Genomic DNA, 22,385 nt, shown 5'->3' with positions numbered 1-22,385 from the left:
AGAATCAGGAAGCCCACCCAGAAAATTAGAGATTACTTGACTGCTTCAGGTGCTCCATGAGAATGATGCATTTTAGGTGTGTGAAAACTCTTGTGATGATGGTCAGTTTGGTTGTGTCAAAATACTGTCAATTTGATCAGTTTGGTTGTGATGATGGTCATGTAGTTGAGATGTTTAAGTTAAGTTGTGATACTATAATGCTTCGATGGTATTTTGTGATGATGAGTTTATCATACATTTTGTGATGATGATGAGTTTATCATACATTTTGTGATGATGATGAGTTTATCATACATCTTTTCTGGTATTTTGTGATGATGAATTTATCATACATTTTGTGATGATGAGGCTAGATGTCGACAAAGCCATCAAAGATGCCAAAAAACCATCGAAGATGCCTAAAAACCCTAGTGAAGGCTAGATGTCGACAAAACCATCGAAGATGCCAAAATACACTAGGTGATGGCTAGACGTCGACAAAACCATCGAAGATGCCTAAAAACCCTAGTGAAGGCTAGATGTCGACAAAACCATCGAAGATGCCAAAATACCCTAGGTGAAGGCTAGATGTCGACAAAACCCCCAAAGATGCCTAAAAACACTAGTGAAGGCTAGATGTTGACAAAATCATCAAAGATGCCTAAAAACCCTAGTGAAGGCTAGATGTCGACAAAACCATCGAAGATGCCAAAATACCCTAGGTGATGGCTAGACGTCGACAAAATCATCAAAGATGCCTAAAAACCCTAGTTGAAGGCTAGATGTCGACAAAACCCCCAAAGATACCTAAAACCCCTATTTGATGGCTAAACGTCGACAAAATCATCAAAGATGCCTAAAAACCCTAGTGAAGGCTAGATGTCGACAAAACCCCCAAAGATGGCTACAAACCCTATTTGATGGCTCAAATACATAAATTCTAAAAAGATCATATTTCATCCAAATACTCTAAATACCATCACATTTAGCATTAATTCAAATCCATAGATAATCATAGTACTAGATTAGTACATTACAGATCCATAGTTCAGGAAATTAAAACCATAATCTCATTACAGCACAGCCAACCACACCATACAAAAGGTAAGCAAATGCCAAATGATAGTGCCCTCTTCCACAGCTAGGTGATCATTCATTTAGGATGGCCTTGATCCCCTGCAGCTTCAAATTGCTCTCCTGCAGCTTCACATTGCTCTCATGCAGCTTCACATTGCTCTCTTCAACACTCTTCTGCAGCTCATCAATTTGGATTTGTAAGTTCTTCCTCTCTTCAGCTAGCTTGAGCTTCATGTTCCTAATGACACTGGCCTGAGCAGCTGCCAGGTTCTTCACCATCTCATACTTCTCCTCCAACTTCTTGGTATCAGCATTTGTCTTTTCTATCTCTACCCTACGTTGTTGGGCATTCACAAGTGCATTGACATCTTCAACCAGCTTCTCATAGCTGGCCTGCAACTTTTTCTTCTCTTGTGTCAGGTTATGAACTTCAAAAGAATTCATCAGAGTGTCCTCAGCCCTCTATCTCTTGTTGTTTTCATACATCAACCATAACTTGTGCAATGCATTCTCAAGGGTATTGGGCCAAGCAGGATCAATCCATTTAACTAGTCCACAGTCTCTACCTTCCTGAAATAAGGTAGTATTCAAAACCATATTAAAACCTTTCATCACAACCAAAGCTAAAGATATTATATTTCAAGAAGAAAGCACTGATGTTCTGCTCTCAATTATACAATTATGTGATGTTGTTAGGAATAAACTAACCCATGCATCCAATGTACTTTAATCTAATTAACATTGTTGCCAGAGTAAAAAATGACTGCCTAAACACTCTCCTCAGAGTAAACAATGACTGACTCAACACTCTCCTAAGAGTAAACAATGACTGCCTCAACAGTCTCCCAACTTAACAATAAATAAACAATGGCCAAATCCTAACAATGATTGTGTCTCACTTAGAAGCATATACCTTCTCAGTGCAACAGAGAAACCTCCTCCCAGTTAGAATTCCTTCAAAAGCAACGCGCCTCTCTGCTAACTTCCCGTGACCATGGCACAAAACCTGCATTTCATCTTCAGGGCCCTTGAAATCGGAGTCCTCAGTTGAAGCAGGGACCTGGGAGTGCAAAGAAATGCATAACATTTCATCAGCTAACACACAAGCTCCTTTGAGAAAAATATCCCCAAATCATATAACAAACCCTAACCCTAACCCTAGGAAAATATCCCCAAATGCATACCTGCATTCTGCCGTCGTTAGAATCAGAGCTGATGTACTGCCTAGTGTGCTCGCTGTTGTCGTCGCTTTCACTCCAGGACACCATGATGATGCGGTGGCGGCGCGACGCAGAGCAGAGCGGCCGGCGGCGGCGAGCAAGAACAGAGCGAGAGCGAGAGCGTGCGAGAGCAAAGTGAGAGTGAGAGTGAGAGACAGAGGAGTGAATCACTTAAGTTCACGTGCGAGAGCGCCCTCTGACGGCGTCTAACGGCTGTCGGACCAGCTGACAGCGCCACGTCGGCAAAAACCAGGCCCCACTTGTCATAAATCCACTTATCGGTGTCCGATCCGCCGATCAGTGGTATTTGCAAATTGTTTACGGGAGAGTTGGTGTTTTTTGCCAAGAAACTGTAACGTAGTGATTTCTGCTAACCTAGCCCTCAAACTGGTGGTTTTCTGCAATTTACTCTTGTTCATGCGCATCAACTTATTGAATAAACTTTGAACATTTTTGCATAATGGTTGACCGTATTGAGATACACATTTCGCCAAAATATGTGTTGAACATTTGTGAAATGCACACTAAACAATATTTAATTACATAGTGAATATGTTTTTAATACAAAGCTAACATTTTTAAATGCATGTTCAACATTTTTCTAAAATGGCATGAATATTATTTTGGAAACCGTCCAAACATTTGTTATGTGTAAGAACATGTTATTAAAATGGCATCAACAAATATTTTTGTATTATGCACATTTTTATAAAATTGTGAGATTTCTTTTAAAAACATGAAAATGTATTTTAAACACATGAATATTTTTAAAATTCATTAACGATTGGTTGAAATGGTACGCACATTTTTCCAAAATAGATAAAATTTAAAATTTTAATGAAAATTCTAAAATAAAGACATGAGAAAAAGTATAAACATGTAAACATATTTTGAATGTCATGGACATTTTTCTGAATGATATGAGAAAACTTTAAATTGTGCGACTAAATATTTTACATCATGAATACTTTTATAAGGTGAGGTGAACTTTTAAAAATATTAACCAAATTAATTTATGAAATATATAGATTCAGTATATTTTAAAATTCTAAGCAAAAGGAAAATAAGTACAAAACCAATCTTTACCTACTAATAAAGCACAGATTGCTTCTGTCGGGTTCATCATTGCAGTGTTTTTGCACAAAAAAACCCTGTGCTTTTAAGTAATTAACCCGCACTCCAGATTTTGGGTTATCACCTAGCTTCTTCTATCGCTCATACGGGCCTGGTTGCGCCTGTGCCCATGGTAAATTTTATGTAGAATCTACGCACCACTAATCAAGGTACTCTGGAATGGTACCACCTCGCTTCATTGAATGAATTATTGCCGATTTAAATACAATCGCAAGTTTATATCAACCTGCAGCGTGCACACACGAGGAGGCACACAAAAGGGAAACGGGGCGGGCTAGCTGGTGCTGGTACGGACCAGATGGGGGATCACAGAGAGAAGAGAAAAGAGGGAGCGGGAGAGAGGGCGGCGGTGGCGTACAAGGGAGTATTGGAGAAGGAAAAAGTCCAAAATAAACCTTGAAGTTGTAGACGAAAGTCTTGAATTCCGGAAATTGGCACTCTGAACTTGTAATCCCGCCCTATTTTGGACCCTAGACCTGTTTGGCACGCTGGGAAGAATACAATCCCGGCCGGGATTCCAGCTACTCTCACGGACTAGAATTTGGGCCAGCCCACTATAACACAACAAGAATTCACGAGGTTTAAAAAATGTTCGCATATTTCTAAAATTGTTCAAAAGTTAAAAATGTTTCTGTTTTCTATTTTTCGCAGAAATTCAATTCGTTTTGTGTTTTTAAAAACTGTTTGGAATTTCGTGTTTCGCACAAAATCAACTCTATTAGCATTTTAAAAAACTGTTCGCGATTTAAAAAAACCACATTTATCAAAAAATGTTCAGAATTCAAACAGTTTTTCACATCCTATGAAAAATATTTCGTATTTTCAAATTTGTGTCACGTTTTTAATACTGTTTTTGGAACTTTGTAAATTCTTTCATAAATAATGTATTTAAAAAATATTTCGGATTGTTGGCAGTGCACTCCACTGGGCCAGCCCACCAGACATGAAGCGAGTTTTTTTTCCTTAACACGCGACGTAAAAAATTCTTTCTTTCTTTTTCTTAATGGGGGACGTAATAATTCCAAAACAAAAAAACATGTTGTGGACTCGAACTTGGGACCTGGTAGCCACTACACCAGACGACAATGACTGACGTAGCAGAGGCCCGAAATATTTAATCAGAAACCAAAGCGCCGAACATTGTAAAGATTATTGAAAACCTATTTATTTATGAAATCTTTGAACATTTTATAAAGTGTGAGACCTTTTTGAAAATTTCGAATACTTTTAAAAAACCAACAACTTTGAAAAAGCGAACACCTCTGTAAACATTTTTTGAAACCTGAACAAATTTTTAAAGTGCAAATGCTTTTTGAAACATAATTTTTTTTCTGCAACCTGAACAAAATATTAAAGTGCGGACACGTTTTGATACATAAACATTTTCTGAAACCTGAAAATATTTTGTGACATCTAAAAAATATCACAAGTTTTAAAAAATGTATGGGCCAATCCAAATGTTTATACATTGTATAATAATATTTGTTTGATTCAAAAAATGTTTTATAGATTAAAACTGTAACATTTAAAGAATGATCACGAGTTCCAAAAAATGTGTTTGTGACATTTTTAAAAGAATGTGTTTACAATGTAAAAAAATGTTTGCGTGATGTAAAAAAATGTGTCAAAACCTTAACAGAATATATGTGGCATGTCCTTGAAAAAAGTGTATGCATATTTAAAAATGTTGAACCACGTAAAAGAGTGCTGTGTAGTTTTATAAAATGTTTATCATCATTAATAAAATGTAAAACCTGTAGTTGAAAAAATATTACCATGTATTCAAAAGTTTTGAAAACATGTAATTTATAAATGTACATAATATATTTGAAAATATCAAAAGTTTATCCAAAAATAATTAATGTGTGCATTAAAAATGTACATTGGGTACTGAGAAAAATTAGACATGTGTAAAAATGAAAAAAGAAATGAAAACGCAAAAGGAAGAAACTAAGAAAAAACCAGATTAGTGCGCGCGCGCGAGCAATTGCGCTACTGGGCCGGCCCAATTCACTAAATCCCGGCCATGTTCTGTAAGGTTTAAAATAGACCGGGATTAGAGAGTTTGGTGTGCTGATTTCAGGGATTAAGAGTTTGGGGTTTGATTTAGCTTTCGCCTACAAATTGAAGGTTTGTTTTGGACTTTTTCCATTGGAGAATGAAAAAAAATAAGGAAGTGCCCTCACGGAAGCGCACAAGGGAGTATTGGAGAATGAAAAAAAATAAGGAAGTGTCCTCACGACGGCGCACAAGGGAGTACTATTTTTTAGTAGAACACAAGTAGTACTAGAGCGGGGGTAGGAAGATGAGTTCATGGGTCTATCTGTGTACGTTAACTAATTTGTTTGGGCAAAGCTCAGATAATAAAAAAAAATCTTCCCATCAAAACAACCAACTATCTGTAAAATTACCAAACAAAAATGCCCAAAGCTTTAACACATAAAAATAGTTTTAAAATATTTCAAAAAATATGTTCATATTTTTTGAAAACACTTTAAAATTCCCGAAAAAACACTTTTTACTGTTAATTTATAGAGAAATTTTTCAATTTTCATAAAAATGTTAACTATTCATCAAAAGGTGTTACATTTTTAATGTATACATTAGAAGCTAACGTACAAAAAAGCAAACGGAACGAAAGAAGAGTGCGCTACTGGACCGTCCCACTGCCTCCTCGCCTAAACCGAGCCAACTTTTTGTGTCGCTAGAAGCGAGATATACGCGGCTGTTTTCTTTATGTGTGACTTCGAGCACACGATGGACGACACGAAAGTACCCAAAATAACACGACAGGACGAACAGTACAAGATTATCTCTTATTCTCCTTTTTAGTATTATTTTATTATCTCCGCCCAACTTAGTTGTTTTAAATTTGTTAGATACGGATGTATCATACATCTATATTCAAACAAATATTGAGTCAACTAATTAGGCACGGAAGGAGTATTATTATTCTATATACTCCCTCCGTAAACTAATATAAGAGCGTTTAGATCACTACTTTAGTTATCTAAACACTCTTATATTAGTTTACAGAGGGAGTACATAAGAAGTTGATCCTCATTATTCTATTTATCTTAATATGCACGCATGCCACCTCATCAAAGGTCCACCACTACATACATGAGGAAAAGTTTTTCATTATTAATTGATCTCATGCATACCTTTTACCACATCACACATGTCACCTTATCAAAGGTCCACTCAAAATGCATGATTTTTTTTCATTACGTTATGCCACTTATATTAAAAAAATCTAACTACACAATAATCAAATACAATATATAATATTTATTTTTAGCTTTAATTTAACTATGAAAGTTTCATACAATTAAATTACTAAAATATAGTGTAATCGGTTCCCACGGCAACGCGCAGGGTATTCTCTAGTATTCTTAATGTGCCGTCGCCAACGCACAACTGGAGTAAACCTTTTCTTATTCTATATGCACGTTATTATGTCCAATAGTACAAAATCACGAACACCGTCGCCGTTAATTCGAAGCTGGCAGCAGAGCGCGTTCGCAAGGTTAAAGTGTTCATCCATGTTCCCACCAAGCCACGCATGAGGATAAACAATATGGGGTGGCAGATTTCACACGACGATTCCCCTCGTATATAAGCCAACCGTCCAAGCACAAACTCAGCACCAAACAAAAAGGCATACTCCTACACCTGAAGACACCAACAGTGGAGATAAGAGTTCAATAGGGACAATATTGCCCCAGAGATGGCTAGTAGATCATCTATGCTGCAACTGTTGGTCGTGGCAATAGTCGTGGCGCAGTTTCTCGGGTCGGAAGCCGGCGGCATTTCCATCTACTGGGGTCAGAATGGTGGAGAGGGCACACTGGCTGCAACCTGCGCCACTGGCAACTACAAATTTGTCAACATCGCCTTCCTTTCCTCCTTCGGCAATGGCCAGCCGCCAGTCCTCAACCTGGCAGGCCACTGCGTCCCAACCAATGGCGGGTGCGCTAGTCTAAGTTCCGACGTCAAGTCATGCCAGAGCAACGGCGTCAAGGTCATGCTCTCCATCGGTGGCGGAGCAGGCGGTTACTACCTTTCCTCGTCCCAGGACGCTAAGAATGTCGCGACGTACCTATGGAACAACTTCTTAGGAGGTACGTCATCTTCGCGGCCTCTCGGTGATGCAGTCCTCGATGGCATCGACTTCGATATCGAGGGCGGTACACCCCTGCACTGGGACGATCTTGCAAGGTTCCTAAAAGGGTATAGCAACTCCGGCAGGAGAGTGTACTTGACTGCCGCGCCACAGTGCCCTTTCCCTGATGCATGGGTGGGAGGCGCCCTCAACACCGGTCTCTTTGACTATGTGTGGGTGCAGTTCTACAACAATGCTCCTTGCCAATATACTTCAGGAAGCACTTCCAATCTAGCTGATTCATGGAAGCAGTGGTTGACCGTTCCTGCAAAGCAGATCTTCCTTGGTCTACCGGCATCACCTGAGGCTGCTGGGAGCGGGTTCATCCCGGCTGATGACCTAAAGTCTGATGTTCTCCCATTGATCAAGAGTGCGGGGAAGTATGGTGGGATCATGTTGTGGTCCAAGTATTATGATGACCAGGATGGCTATAGCTCTTCGGTGAAGAATGATGTTTGAGAGGTTTGCCTTTCATCTGATCCATATGATTGGAACTTTCTTGTGTTGTGTGAGGATTTATTTTATTTCCCCTTGTGATTTTTAAGTTATTATGTGGTGCTGGATTGTCGTGTGTAATATAAATAAATTTTTACTTACTTCGATCTTTCATTCCATTATCTACTAGCATTTTCAAATGAGGAAATGTGGACTAATGATAATTAGTTCAACATGAAAAGCTTTGCATGTCATGGCTGGTTTTCATTTATATTAAATGGCGTTGGGTGCACAGAGAACAAATGCAAAGCCTCTTTTGAACAAAGCTGCAAAAAGCAAAGAAATATTGAAGAGGCAACACAACAAACCCAATCCCCACCCACGCCCATAAATAATAGAAAATTACTCACCCCATCCTATGGTGGGATCGACCAAAGTCAAAACACACTCCAAATCTAGAGCTGTTAAAATCTTAGAATGCTCAAATGAACAATGCTAAGGCTGCAAGGATCTCGGAAACAAACTCGCGTGCGTATGCGGATGAGGATGAAGTCAGGGATGCACGATTTTACCTGGGTTGGGTAAGAATCCTACTTATTTTCTTTGTCTTCCATTATGATCTTAATGCAAAAGTATGATGGTGGCTAACATGAGTGAAACTATAACAATCTAGATTCCTGCAATAGATCTACATATCTTGCCACAATGCCGATGCAAAGCGCTTCTCTGCATCCATCTACATCATGGTGTTATACTGGTGTTAAAATAGCTTGTTCTCCTGCTTCTACCTATGGGTCCTTATATGTAGGTGTTCTACTGTGGTATCCAAGATGAGGAACCTAGACCTAACTCCTACCGACAAAGGATTAAGGCATAACTTCCTTAATCTTGATGAATGTGCACTCAACCACGCAATCTTTCTTATCTGTTCCAGTTTCCATAAGCCACACATGTCGGAAGGGGAGGTTCCATAGTTGTTTAGGACTTGTACATGGATATGCCTTCCGTGGGTTTGATGTCTCATGTGTATAATCATATTTATAAAAAAACGAGTATATATGTTGATAGACCTCATGAGTAGCATTAGTTCTCGTTGAGGTGATTGGACGATCCGTTGTGGTGAAGGGCGTGTTGACACCATGACCATGGAGCACTGAGACAACCAGAATCATCATACATCCTCATCGTTGTCTCGACATCTCGCTTGTGCACCTCACAAAATCCCCTGCTACCCCTAATGAGTCCAAAATGCATCATATCATTTTGGCTCATTTGTTGCATAGCCTCATAGTAAAAACACCATATTATGTTCTACTAGCATGATGTCTGTGGATTGCTATGAAACTATAAAATACAAGGAGATAGGTCACTACCTTAAGAAGTCGTTAAAATATGTTCATACCCTATAACCTTTGCATGTGGTTCATGATTAAAAAAAGCAAAACATGCAATGCCAGATCTTGTTGCAGTCAATTGAGAATTTTAAATGGTCATAGTAGGTTCTTTACAAGACACAACATTTCATAAGTTGAAACATATGAGAATATGCATTAGTAAGTTGATTGGACAAGGCCGTGGACCGGGTAGGAGGACAAGCTCTAACCGATTACAATTTTTTCACTCTCTTGTTGTGTCATATAGAACTGGAAGAACTCAGTTGAGAAGAGAAACTAAAAATATTATTGTAGTTGTTTATTTGTGTTAGTTCACACATGTGAGTAAAAGTATATTTACTTATTTATCTTTCTTCGAAGATTGTTGGTCCCACATATAGGTAGGGATGTATTTGTTTATTGGTGAAGGTTGTTGGTCTCACATATAGGTATGAATCAATGGTTTTTGTCGAGCTTTGAGAACAATGGGATTACAGAAAAACGATCTTATTATTCAATGCTATGAGAAGTAGTGCTAGAGAATGTTACGGTTGTTGAAATATTGCTAAAGAATGTTGGCAAGATGGCGGGGTCATTATTTTCAAGGCTGAGGATAGAACGCATAGTCGGCATTCTTCCTCTTGAGAAGATCGTGGAAGGAAACTCTACTAGAAGGCAATCTCCGATCATATATAGGATGTCTTGCAAATTACATAGTGGGTGTTTTTTTTTTCTTATGTTTATTTATATGGTCAATGGTGCACTATCATGTGTGTGACATCGCATACAGTTTTGTAAGAACAATACACTCTTCCTGAAGGAAAAAAAAAGGTTCCTCGAGCCGTCCACGGTTGACAGTATGTGATATCTCCATAATATTACAGGCGACTTTTTAACCATATGGATATCTTCATATCACGTACCATAACTCTCAAAACCGTCTACGATATGTCTAGTGTCGTAGACAACTCACAAAAATATAATCGCAATTCACCCAAACATGGTTGACACAAAATTAAGAACCATACAATTGAACTATTCATCATACTCAAGCATCCAACACAAAACTGACCACTCTTTATAATGTGTGCATATGTACAAGGAACTAAGTTATTGTTGTTTATATTCCTGGAAGTAGAATTATTTAGCTAGGAAATTTGGAAATGGTTAGGCATGAAGATGAAGAAATATTTTTACAAAAATGAAACCAAATTTCAGTCTATCATCTTCATAATTGGCCTCATGGCAGTCATTTTCTCCATCATTTCGCACAATCTTAACGCCAAGGTCCAAAACACACTAGCATAGTAATACATAAAATACCCGAGAGGATTGTACTTGAAGACAACAACTTCACTAAGAAATAGGTGATCATTCAGGGATGCTATTTGGTCTAACCCAATAAAAAGTTTGTCTGTGGTTTATCACCCTCAAGCTAACACCTTCAAGAAGAATATCGTCGTCACATGTATGTTATAGCTAGATCACAAGTTTTCACCAGCAAAAGGACAAACTCATTTCTCAATTCGCCAAAGCCATCATCCACCATCTCTACCTTTCGGTGCTTGCTCACAGACAACACTATGCTAGATGGCTTCTTCCGCAAAAAGAAAAAACATTGTACCATGATCTCATACAAGAAAGAAATCTGGTTGCTCGCCCTGGAATCGGTGGATAGATTTTCTCAGAGGTAGGGAAGCCGACATAGTTGCCTCCTGAAGCCATCGAGCCTCTGTCCAATGTCAACAATTAATGCAAGCAAGACTTTCTCCCTCATCTTGTTTGCAAATGTCATTACATATCTGTATGATGTAATGAATTGTATAAAATGTGCATTTAGATGTACATGACTACTAGTACAATGATTGGACTTCTACTTTAGAAGAAACATAATTTTTTAAGAATATCAAACACCTCAGAAAATCATTTGAGTTTCAAGGTGCATTTGTTTTGTTTCTATCGATTTTTTTATGCTCAAGAACCTCCTCCAAAACCAAGGGGCTACTCGCCATGCTGTGCTTGTACCCGCTAGTATGCTAAGTAGTACTTCCTATGATGATGTAATAAATTTAAAACACACATCCTTAAGCCGACCTCAGTGTTGTTGTTACGCCAATGCCAATGTTGCGGTGACGGTCATCATATCCACGCTCTTGCACGGTTTTTCTTCGCATATCACATCTTGAGTGTCTCTATTGTTGGGGAACGTAGTAATTTCAAAAAAATTCCTACGCACACGCAAGATCATGATGATGCACAGCAATGAGAGGGGAGAGTGTTGTCTACGTACCCACGCAGACCGACTGCGGAAGCGTTGACACAACGTAGAGGAAGTAGTCGTACGTCTTCCCGATCCGACCGATCCAAGCACCGTTACTCCGGCACCTCCGAGTTCTTAGCACACGTACAGCTCGATGACGATCCCCGGGCTCCGATCCAGCAAAGCGTCGGGGAGGAGTTCCGTCAGCACGACGGCGTGGTGACGATCTTGATGTTCTACCAGATTTCACACGAAGAGTGCCCTCGTATATAAGCCAACCATCCCAGCACAAACTCACCACACGCAGCAAAACAAAAGCAATACTCCTACATCTGAATACATCAACAGTGGAGAGAAGAGTCCAATAGGAACAAATATTGCCCCAGAGATGGCTACTAGGTCATCTCTGCTGCAACTGTTGGTCGTGGCAGTAGCCGCGGCGCAGTTTCTCGGGTCGGAAGCCGGCGGCATTTCCATCTACTGGGGTCAGAATGGTGGAGAGGGCACGCTGGCTGCAACCTGCGCCACTGGCAACTACAAATTTTTCAACATCGCCTTCCTTTCCTCCTTCGGCAATGGCCAGCCGCCAGTCCTCAACCTGGCAGGCCACTGCGTCCCAACCAACGGCGGGTGCGCTAGTCTAAGTTCCGACGTCAAGTCATGCCAGAGCAACGGCGTCAAGGTCATGCTCTCCATCGGTGGCGGAGTAGGCGGTTACTACCTTTCCTCGTCCCAGGACGCTAAGAATGTCGCGACGTACCTGTGGAACAACTTCTTAGGAGGTACGTCATCTTCACGGCCTCTCGGTGATGCAGTCCTCGATGGCATCGACTTCGATATCGAGGGCGGTACACCCCTGCACTGGGACGATCTTGCAAGGTTCCTAAAAGGGTATAGCAACTCCGGTAGGAGAGTGTACTTGACTGCCGCGCCACAGTGCCCTTTCCCTGATGCATGGGTGGGAGGCGCCCTCAACACCGGTCTCTTTGACTATGTGTGGGTGCAGTTCTACAACAATGCTCCTTGCCAATATACTTCAGGAAGCACTTCCAATCTAGCTGATTCATGGAAGCAGTGGTTGACCGTTCCTGCAAAGCAGATCTTCCTTGGTCTCCCGGCATCACCTGAGGCTGCTGGGAGCGGGCTCATCCCGGCTGATGACCTAAAGTCTGATGTTCTCCCATTGATCAAGAGTGCGGGGAAGTATGGTGGGATCATGTTGTGGTCCAAGTATTATGATGACCAGGATGGCTATAGCTCTTCGGTGAAGAGTGATGTTTGAGAGGGTCGACTTTCATCTGATCCATATGATTGGCACGTCCTTGTGTTGTGTGAGGATTTATTTTATTTCCCCTTGTGATTTTTAAGTTATTATGTGGTGCCGGACTGTCGTGTGTAATATAAATAAATTTTTACTTCGATCTTTCATTCCATTATCTAGTAGCGTTTTCAAATGAGGAAATGTGGACTAATGATAATTAGTTCAACATGAAAAGGTTTGCATGTCATGGCTGGTTTTCATTTATATTAAATGGTGTTGGGTGCACAGAGAACAAATGCAAAAGCCTCTTTCGAAAAAAGCTGCAAAAAAACAAAGAAACATCAAAGAGGCAGCACAATAAGAGAAATCCTCACCCACGCACATAAATAATACTTCCTCTGTCCCAAAATAAGTGACTCAACTTTGTACTAACTTAAGGAGTAGAACATTACTCACCGCATCCCATGGTGGGATCGAACAAAGTCAAAACACACTAAAAATCTAGAGCTGTTAAAATCATAGAATGCTCAAATGAACAATGATAAGGCGGCAAGAATCTCATAAACAAACTCGCGTGCGTAGGCGGATGAGGATGAAGTCAGGGATGCACGATTTTACCTGGGTTGAGGCCCCCATGTGGGTAAGAATCCTAGTTATTTTCTTTGTCTTCCCTTATGATCTTAATCCAAAAGTATGATGGTGGTTAACATGAATTAAACCATAACAATCTAGATTCTTGCAATAGATCTACATATTTTGCCACAATGTCGATGCAGAGCGCTTCTTGCATCGTGGTGTTGTAGTGGTGTTAAACTAGCTTGTTCTTCTGCTTCTACCTATGGGTCCTTGTGTGTAGGTGTTCTACTATGGTATGCAAGATGAGGAACCTCGACATAACTCCTAACCACAGAGGAATAATGCATAGCTTCCTTAATCTTGATGAACCCGCACTCATCCACGCAATCTTTCCTATCTGCTCCAGTTTCCATGAGCCAAACATGCCGGAAGGGAAGGTTCCATAGCTCTTCAGGACTTGTACATGGATATGCCTTCCATGGGCTTGATGTCTCGTGTGCATAACCATATTTATAAGAAATACGAGTATAAATGTTGATAGACCTCATGAGTAGCATCAGTTCTCGTTGAGGCGATTGTATGATCCTTTGTGGTGACGGGCGTGTTGAAATCATGACCATCGAGCATTGAGACAACCAGACTCACCATACATCATCAATGTTGTATCGACATCTTGCTTGTGCACCTCGCAAAATCCCGAACTACCGCTAATGAGTCCAAAACGCATCACATCATTTTGGCTCGTTTGTTTCATATCCTCGTAGTTAGACTCCCATATTATGTTCTACTAGCATGATGTGCGTGCATTGCTATGAAACTATAACACACGAGGACATATGTCACTAGCTTAGGAAGTCGTTAAAACATGTTCATACCCTACAACCTTTGCATGTGGTTCATGATTTAAGAAAAAGGAAAACATGCAATGCCAGATCTTGCTGCAGGTATTTGAGAATCTTAAACGGTCATAGTAGGTTCTTTACAAGACACAATATTTCAAATGTTTAAACATATGAGAATATGCATTAGTAAGTTGATTGCACAAGGTTGTGGATCGGGTAGGAGGAGAAGCTCAATTCGATTACTATTTTTTCATCTCTTGTTATGTCATATAGAACTGGAAACAGTTTTTGATGGGATATTCGATTACTATTCGACTACAAAGAACCACCTCCGATGGAGGCATCGAAACGGTTTTTGATGGGATATTTGGACTCCTTGATATCGCTCAAATATTCAGATGAGGAGCTTCTGAAAGGTAAATAGGTTGTTGCATATTGTTTGCCCGAACCGCAAGTGATACCATCTGTTGCTCACAACATCGCATGGGTTTTTCCTATGGAGGGTTGGTCAAAGCTCAACGTTGATGGTTCTTGGTCTTTAGATGGGAAGGCGGGAGCTGGCATGGTCCTCCGAGACAACAAGGGCCAGATCATATATACATCATGCAGGGAGCTCTTTTCATGCAGGAATGCATTGGAGTCTGAACTAAGTGCATGTATGGAGGGTCTCTCACTGGCAATTCAGAGAACGGAGCTACCTATTCAGGTCGAAATGGACTCAAGGGAGGCCTTGAACATGATCACAAATGATTCGCCTGATAGGTCACTGTTCTCATCATTGGTAAAGGAAATCAAGCACCTGAGGAGTCTTCGTAGTACTATTTTCAAGTATGTTCATCGTAGTCAAAATAATGTTAGTGATTTTTTGGCAAATTTTGCTAGAACCAAGAGTAGAACAGTAGTGTGGCTTAACTCTGGTTTATCAGAGGTCATTGAACTTTGTAATGCAGACTGTGGACTTACCACTTGAGTAATACAAAGTTTAAACCGCAAAAAAAAGAACTGGAAGAACTCAGTTGAGAAGAGAAACTAAAAATATTAGTGTAGTTATTTATTTGTGTTAGGAACCACATGTGAGTAAAAGTATATTTATTTATTTATATCTCTTCGAAGATTGTTAGTCCCACATATAGGTAGGGATGCATCTGTTTATTGGTGAAGATTGTTGGTCTCACATGTGGACTGACCGCCAACGCCAACCTTTATAGTTGGAAAAGACCGAACGCTTGTTTATGTCTGTTTTGCATAAATACTAGTTTTCAGGCATTTTAACCAGAGCACTGCATAATCCTTAGTTTTTATAGGTTTTGTTAGTTTTGCTTTATCTTTTCTGTGTGTTTTCAAATTCCCATGTGATGGTGTCCTGGATTAGGGGTGCACACCACGTCGGCCTGTCATTCATGGGTCGGCCGAGGACCCAACAACAACTGAAGAATGGGCCACACATGCTCTGGCCCTCGGCGTGCTCAAGATGGGATCCTCCGAAGACTTGGTGTATACTTCAAGGCATATTCAAATGATCTACATGTTATCCCTAGTTGTAGCCGACATCCTTATAACCCTACATACCCCTGGTGCCTATAAAGCCGAGGAGTTTAGTCTGTACAGGAAAGATTTTGAGAGGTTAGAGGTCATGTATATGTCTCGAGGTATATCATCATGTACTTTGTACCCCATCCATGATCAATATAACAAGAGCGGGACGTAGGGTTTTACCTCTTCGAGAGGGCCCGAACCTGGGTAAATACCGTGTCCCCTTTCTTCTCGTTACCATCGTGCCAAGATCACCAGCTTGGGACCCCTACCCGACATCCGCCGATTTTAGTACCGACATTGGTGGCCCATGCAGGTCTCGTTGTGTGGTCACAAAGGCTCGATGGCTCGCCTTCAGATCAGCGACGGCATCGATTGTGGGAATATCATTTTCCACGGCCAACTTTTTGCCTTCGACAACATTGTGTTGCACGCCAACTCGACGGGCCACCTCAGCCAAATTGAGAACCTTCCTCCAGGCCAGATCATCAGGTTCGGCAATCTGGAGTACGCCACGGATATCCGTGGAAAACTTGCTTTCTCGGACTGGCTGTCAGACCGGTCGGAGGATACTGCCAACATTGCCGCCCTAACACCGGATTCAATCTCGGGACAGGGCCTCGGAGGCACCCATGCTTCGGATGTGGCCTTGAGCACAGATCTAAGGAGGATGAGTACTTTCACGTCGGATTCATGGATTTGTCTTTGCCCGATGATGACGAAGATGAGGATGAAACAACGATGATGGGGGCGATACTTAAAGAAATGTGTGAGGAGGAGCATGTTCTTAACTTTAAGGGTTCAATAAATGGACATCGAGTGTTGAATGAACAAGGCACAGGGGCATATGAATATGTACAATGACTACTTTGCCCCTGATGCGCTTTTTGAAATCTAATTTCAATGTCGGTTTCGGATGTGACAACCATTGTTCATGCGCATCTACTGACCAAACACGTGTTGAACATTTTTGCATAACAGTAGAACATTTTTTAGATACAGGTTGAACATTTTTTTGATACATGTTGAACATTTAGCAAAATACGTATTGAACGCACATTGAATATTTTATAATACGTGGTAAATATGTTTTAAATACAAAGCTAACAGTTTTAAACGCATGGTCAGCATTTTCAAAAATGTCATCAATATTATTTTTTAAACATGCAAACATCTGTAAAGTGTTAGAACAATGGTTAATATTATATATGTATTATTTGACTTACAAGAAGCAAGATATAGGCGTGCCCCCGTACCCTTCATGTGAGACCACTCATTAGGCTTTGAGCACGCCAGACAGGCGAAAGTAGCAAACTAATATCTGGTTGGATGGTTAGGAGAATAATGGTATTCTCGGCCCATCAGATTTCAAGTTCTAGACTTGACATCGGAGTTCGTATTTTTCTAGATTTATTAGAGACCTACCGGTGACATGCCTTTAGTGCGAGGAGACGTTATGGTCGACTACAAAGATGTCTGTGGCGACTTTATCAATCTCAAAATGATGTATTGGCTCAGTCTCTCGGAGATGCTCATAAAATAAGGTGAGCGTGTGTGTTTATAAGAATGAGTGCATATGCATATGTATGAATGTCTGCCTCTATACTATGTCAAAGAAAGACGAAGAGACGAAAATATACCCTTAAGAAAACACGACATGACGAACGTGAACGTACAAGATTTATCTCTTACTCCCTCCGTTTCTAAATATAATTTCTTTTAGATATTCTAATATTGACTACAAATGAAGCAAAATACTCTAAAATATGTCTATATATATTCGTATGTTCGTATGTAGTCTATATAAAAACCTTTAAAAGTATTTATTTTATATTTAAAAACGGAGGGAGTATATTGTACGGCTTCTATTATTCTGTTCTTAATCGCTTTTCTGATTATTACTCTGTTCTTAATCGCTTAGTTTGCCGTCGCCAACACAGAGCTGTTGTACGCCTCTTCTTATTCTATACAGGTGCCTTGCACGTCCTTCTGTTCAACTAGTACAAGATAATCTCTTACAAGTTGATGGTGTAGTACAAAATCACGAACACCGTCGCCGTTAAATCGAAGCTGCCAGCAGAGCGCGTTCACAAGTGTTCATCCATGTGCCCAACAAGTCACGCATAAGCATACACAATACGGGGGTGCCAGATTTCACACGAAGAGTGCCCTCGTATATAAGCCAACCATCCCAGCACAAACTCACCACACGCAGCAAAACAAAAGCAATACTCCTACATCTGAATACATCAACAGTGGAGAGAAGAGTCCAATAGGAACAAATATTGCCCCAGAGATGGCTACTAGGTCATCTCTGCTGCAACTGTTGGTCGTGGCAGTAGCCGCGGCGCAGTTTCTCGGGTCGGAAGCCGGCGGCATTTCCATCTACTGGGGTCAGAATGGTGGAGAGGGCACGCTGGCTGCAACCTGCGCCACTGGCAACTACAAATTTGTCAACATCGCCTTCCTTTCCTCCTTCGGCAATGGCCAGCCGCCAGTCCTCAACCTGGCAGGCCACTGCGTCCCAACCAACGGCGGGTGCGCTAGTCTAAGTTCCGACGTCAAGTCATGCCAGAGCAACGGCGTCAAGGTCATGCTCTCCATCGGTGGCGGAGCAGGCGGTTACTACCTTTCCTCGTCCCAGGACGCTAAGAATGTCGCGACGTACCTGTGGAACAACTTCTTAGGAGGTACGTCACCTTCGCGGCCTCTCGGTGATGCAGTCCTCGATGGCATCGACTTCGATATCGAGGGCGGTACACCCCTGCACTGGGACGATCTTGCAAGGTTCCTAAAAGGGTATAGCAACTCCGGCAGGAGAGTGTACTTGACTGCCGCGCCACAGTGCCCTTTCCCTGATGCATGGGTGGGAGGCGCCCTCAACACCGGTCTCTTTGACTATGTGTGGGTGCAGTTCTACAACAATGCTCCTTGCCAATATACTTCAGGAAGCACTTCCAATCTAGCTGATTCATGGAAGCAGTGGTTGACCGTTCCTGCAAAGCAGATCTTCCTTGGTCTACCGGCATCACCTGAGGCTGCTGGGAGCGGGTTCATCCCGGCTGATGACCTAAAGTCTGATGTTCTCCCATTGATCAAGAGTGCGGGGAAGTATGGTGGGATCATGTTGTGGTCCAAGTATTATGATGACCAGGATGGCTATAGCTCTTCGGTGAAGAATGATGTTTGAGAGGTTTGCCTTTCATCTGATCCATATGATTGGAACTTTCTTGTGTTGTGTGAGGATTTATTTTATTTCCCCTTGTGATTTTTAAGTTATTATGTGGTGCTGGATTGTCGTGTGTAATATAAATAAATTTTTACTTACTTCGATCTTTCATTCCATTATCTAGTAGCATTTTCAAATGAGGAAATGTGGACTAATGATAATTAGTTCAACATGAAAAGCTTTGCATGTCATGGCTGGTTTTTATTTATATTAAATGGCGTTGGGTGCACAGAGAACAAATGCAAAGCCTCTTTTGAACAAAGCTGCAAAAAGCAAAGAAATATTGAAGAGGCAACACAACAAACCCAATCCCCACCCACGCCCATAAATAATAGAAAATTACTCACCCCATCCTATGGTGGGATCGACCAAAGTCAAAACACACTCCAAATCTAGAGCTGTTAAAATCTTAGAATGCTCAAATGAACAATGCTAAGGCTGCAAGGATCTCGGAAACAAACTCGCGTGCGTATGCGGATGAGGATGAAGTCAGGGATGCACGATTTTACCTGGGTTGGGTAAGAATCCTACTTATTTTCTTTGTCTTCCATTATGATCTTAATGCAAAAGTATGATGGTGGCTAACATGAGTGAAACTATAACAATCTAGATTCCTGCAATAGATCTACATATCTTGCCACAATGCCGATGCAAAGCGCTTCTCTGCATCCATCTACATCATGGTGTTATACTGGTGTTAAAATAGCTTGTTCTCCTGCTTCTACCTATGGGTCCTTATATGTAGGTGTTCTACTGTGGTATCCAAGATGAGGAACCTAGACCTAACTCCTACCGACAAAGGATTAAGGCATAACTTCCTTAATCTTGATGAATGTGCACTCAACCACGCAATCTTTCTTATCTGCTCCAGTTTCCATAAGCCACACATGTCGGAAGGGGAGGTTCCATAGTTGTTTAGGACTTGTACATGGATATGCCTTCCGTGGGTTTGATGTCTCATGTGTATAATCATATTTATAAAAAACGAGTATATATGTTGATAGACCTCATGAGTAGCATTAGTTCTCGTTGAGGTGATTGGACGATCCGTTGTGGTGAAGGGCGTGTTGACACCATGACCATCGAGCACTGAGACAACCAGAATCATCATACATCCTCATCGTTGTCTCGACATCTCGCTTGTGCACCTCACAAAATCCCCTGCTACCCCTAATGAGTCCAAAATGCATCATATCATTTTGGCTCATTTGTTGCATAGCCTCATAGTAAAAACACCATATTATGTTCTACTAGCATGATGTCTGTGGATTGCTATGAAACTATAAAATACAAGGAGATAGGTCACTACCTTAAGAAGTCGTTAAAATATGTTCATACCCTATAACCTTTGCATGTGGTTCATGATTAAAAAAAGCAAAACATGCAATGCCAGATCTTGTTGGAGTCAATTGAGAATTTTAAATGGTCATAGTAGGTTCTTTACAAGACACAACATTTCATAAGTTGAAACATATGAGAATATGCATTAGTAAGTTGATTGGACAAGGCCGTGGACTGGGTAGGAGGACAAGCTCTAACCGATTACAATTTTTTCACTCTCTTGTTGTGTCATATAGAACTGGAAGAACTCAGTTGAGAAGAGAAACTAAAAATATTATTGTAGTTGTTTATTTGTGTTAGTTCACACATGTGAGTAAAAGTATATTTACTTATTTATCTTTCTTCGAAGATTGTTGGTCCCACATATAGGTAGGGATGTATTTGTTTATTGGTGAAGGTTGTTGGTCTCACATATAGGTATGAATCAATGGTTTTTGTCGAGCTTTGAGAACAATGGGATTACAGAAAAACGATCTTATTATTCAATGCTATGAGAAGTAGTGCTAGAGAATGTTACGGTTGTTGAAATATTGCTAAAGAATGTTGGCAAGATGGCGGGGTCATTATTTTCAAGGCTGAGGATAGAACGCATAGTCGGCATTCTTCCTCTTGAGAAGATCGTGGAAGGAAACTCTACTAGAAGGCAATCTCCGATCATATATAGGATGTCTTGCAAATTACATAGTGGGTGCTTTTTTTCTTATGTTTATTTATATGGTCAATGGTGCACTATCATGTGTGTGACATCGCATACAGTTTTGTAAGAACAATACACTCTTCCTGAAGGAAAAAAAAGGTTCCTCGAGCCGTCCACGGTTGACAGTATGTGATATCTCCATAATATTACAGGCGACTTTTTAACCATATGGATATCTTCATATCACGTACCATAACTCTCAAAACCGTCTACGATATGTCTAGTGTCGTAGACAACTCACAAAAATATAATCGCAATTCACCCAAACATGGTTGACACAAAATTAAGAACCATACAATTGAACTATTCATCATACTCAAGCATCCAACACAAAACTGACCACTCTTTATAATGTGTGCATATGTACAAGGAACTAAGTTATTGTTGTTTATATTCCTGGAAGTAGAATTATTTAGCTAGGAAATTTGGAAATGGTTAGGCATGAAGATGAAGAAATATTTTTACAAAAATGAAACCAAATTTCAGTCTATCATCTTCATAATTGGCCTCATGGCAGTCATTTTCTCCATCATTTCGCACAATCTTAACGCCAAGGTCCAAAACACACTAGCACAGTAATACATAAAATACCCGAGAGGATTGTACTTGAAGACAACAACTTCACTAAGAAATAGGTGATCATTCAGGGATGCTATTTGGTCTAACCCAATAAAAAGTTTGTCTGTGGTTTATCACCCTCAAGCTAACACCTTCAAGAAGAATATCGTCGTCACATGTATGTTATAGCTAGATCACAAGTTTTCACCAGCAAAAGGACAAACTCATTTCTCAATTCGCCAAAGCCATCATCCACCATCTCTACCTTTCGGTGCTTGCTCACAGACAACACTATGCTAGATGGCTTCTTCCGCAAAAAGAAAAAACATTGTACCATGATCTCATACAAGAAAGAAATCTGGTTGCTCGCCCTGGAATCGGTGGATAGATTTTCTCAGAGGTAGGGAAGCCGACATAGTTGCCTCCTGAAGCCATCGAGCCTCTGTCCAATGTCAACAATTAATGCAAGCAAGACTTTCTCCCTCATCTTGTTTGCAAATGTCATTACATATCTGTATGATGTAATGAATTGTATAAAATGTGTATTTAGATGTACATGACTACTAGTACAATGATTGGACTTCTACTTTAGAAGAAACATAATTTTTTAAGAATATCAAACACCTCAGAAAATCATTTGAGTTTCAAGGTGCATTTGTTTTGTTTCTATCGATTTTTTTACGCTCAAGAACCTCCTCCAAAACC

General features: G+C 40.5%; 3 protein-coding genes across 3 annotated transcripts; all 3 read left to right on the top strand.

Annotated features, from left to right (window-relative positions):
* Positions 1–7,140: 7,140 nt before the first annotated feature.
* Positions 7,141–8,034, top strand: LOC119352020 (hevamine-A-like). The gene has a single exon (XM_037618773.1). The coding sequence runs from the start codon at positions 7,141–7,143 to the stop codon at positions 8,032–8,034; it is 894 nt and encodes a 297-aa protein (XP_037474670.1).
* A 3,997-nt stretch (positions 8,035–12,031) lies between these two features.
* Positions 12,032–12,925, top strand: LOC119352019 (hevamine-A-like). Its single transcript, XM_037618772.1, has one exon. The coding sequence runs from the start codon at positions 12,032–12,034 to the stop codon at positions 12,923–12,925; it is 894 nt and encodes a 297-aa protein (XP_037474669.1).
* Positions 12,926–18,151: 5,226 nt separating this feature from the next.
* On the top strand, positions 18,152–19,045 carry LOC119352018 (hevamine-A-like). The gene has a single exon (XM_037618771.1). The coding sequence runs from the start codon at positions 18,152–18,154 to the stop codon at positions 19,043–19,045; it is 894 nt and encodes a 297-aa protein (XP_037474668.1).
* Positions 19,046–22,385: the final 3,340 nt, after the last annotated feature.

This window comes from Triticum dicoccoides, chromosome 2A, assembly GCF_002162155.2.
Source record: "Triticum dicoccoides isolate Atlit2015 ecotype Zavitan chromosome 2A, WEW_v2.0, whole genome shotgun sequence".
Taxonomy (NCBI): Eukaryota; Viridiplantae; Streptophyta; class Magnoliopsida; order Poales; family Poaceae; genus Triticum; species Triticum dicoccoides.
The sequence above is the reverse complement of the archived record's forward strand: the minus strand, read 5'-3'. Positions and strand labels throughout refer to the sequence as shown.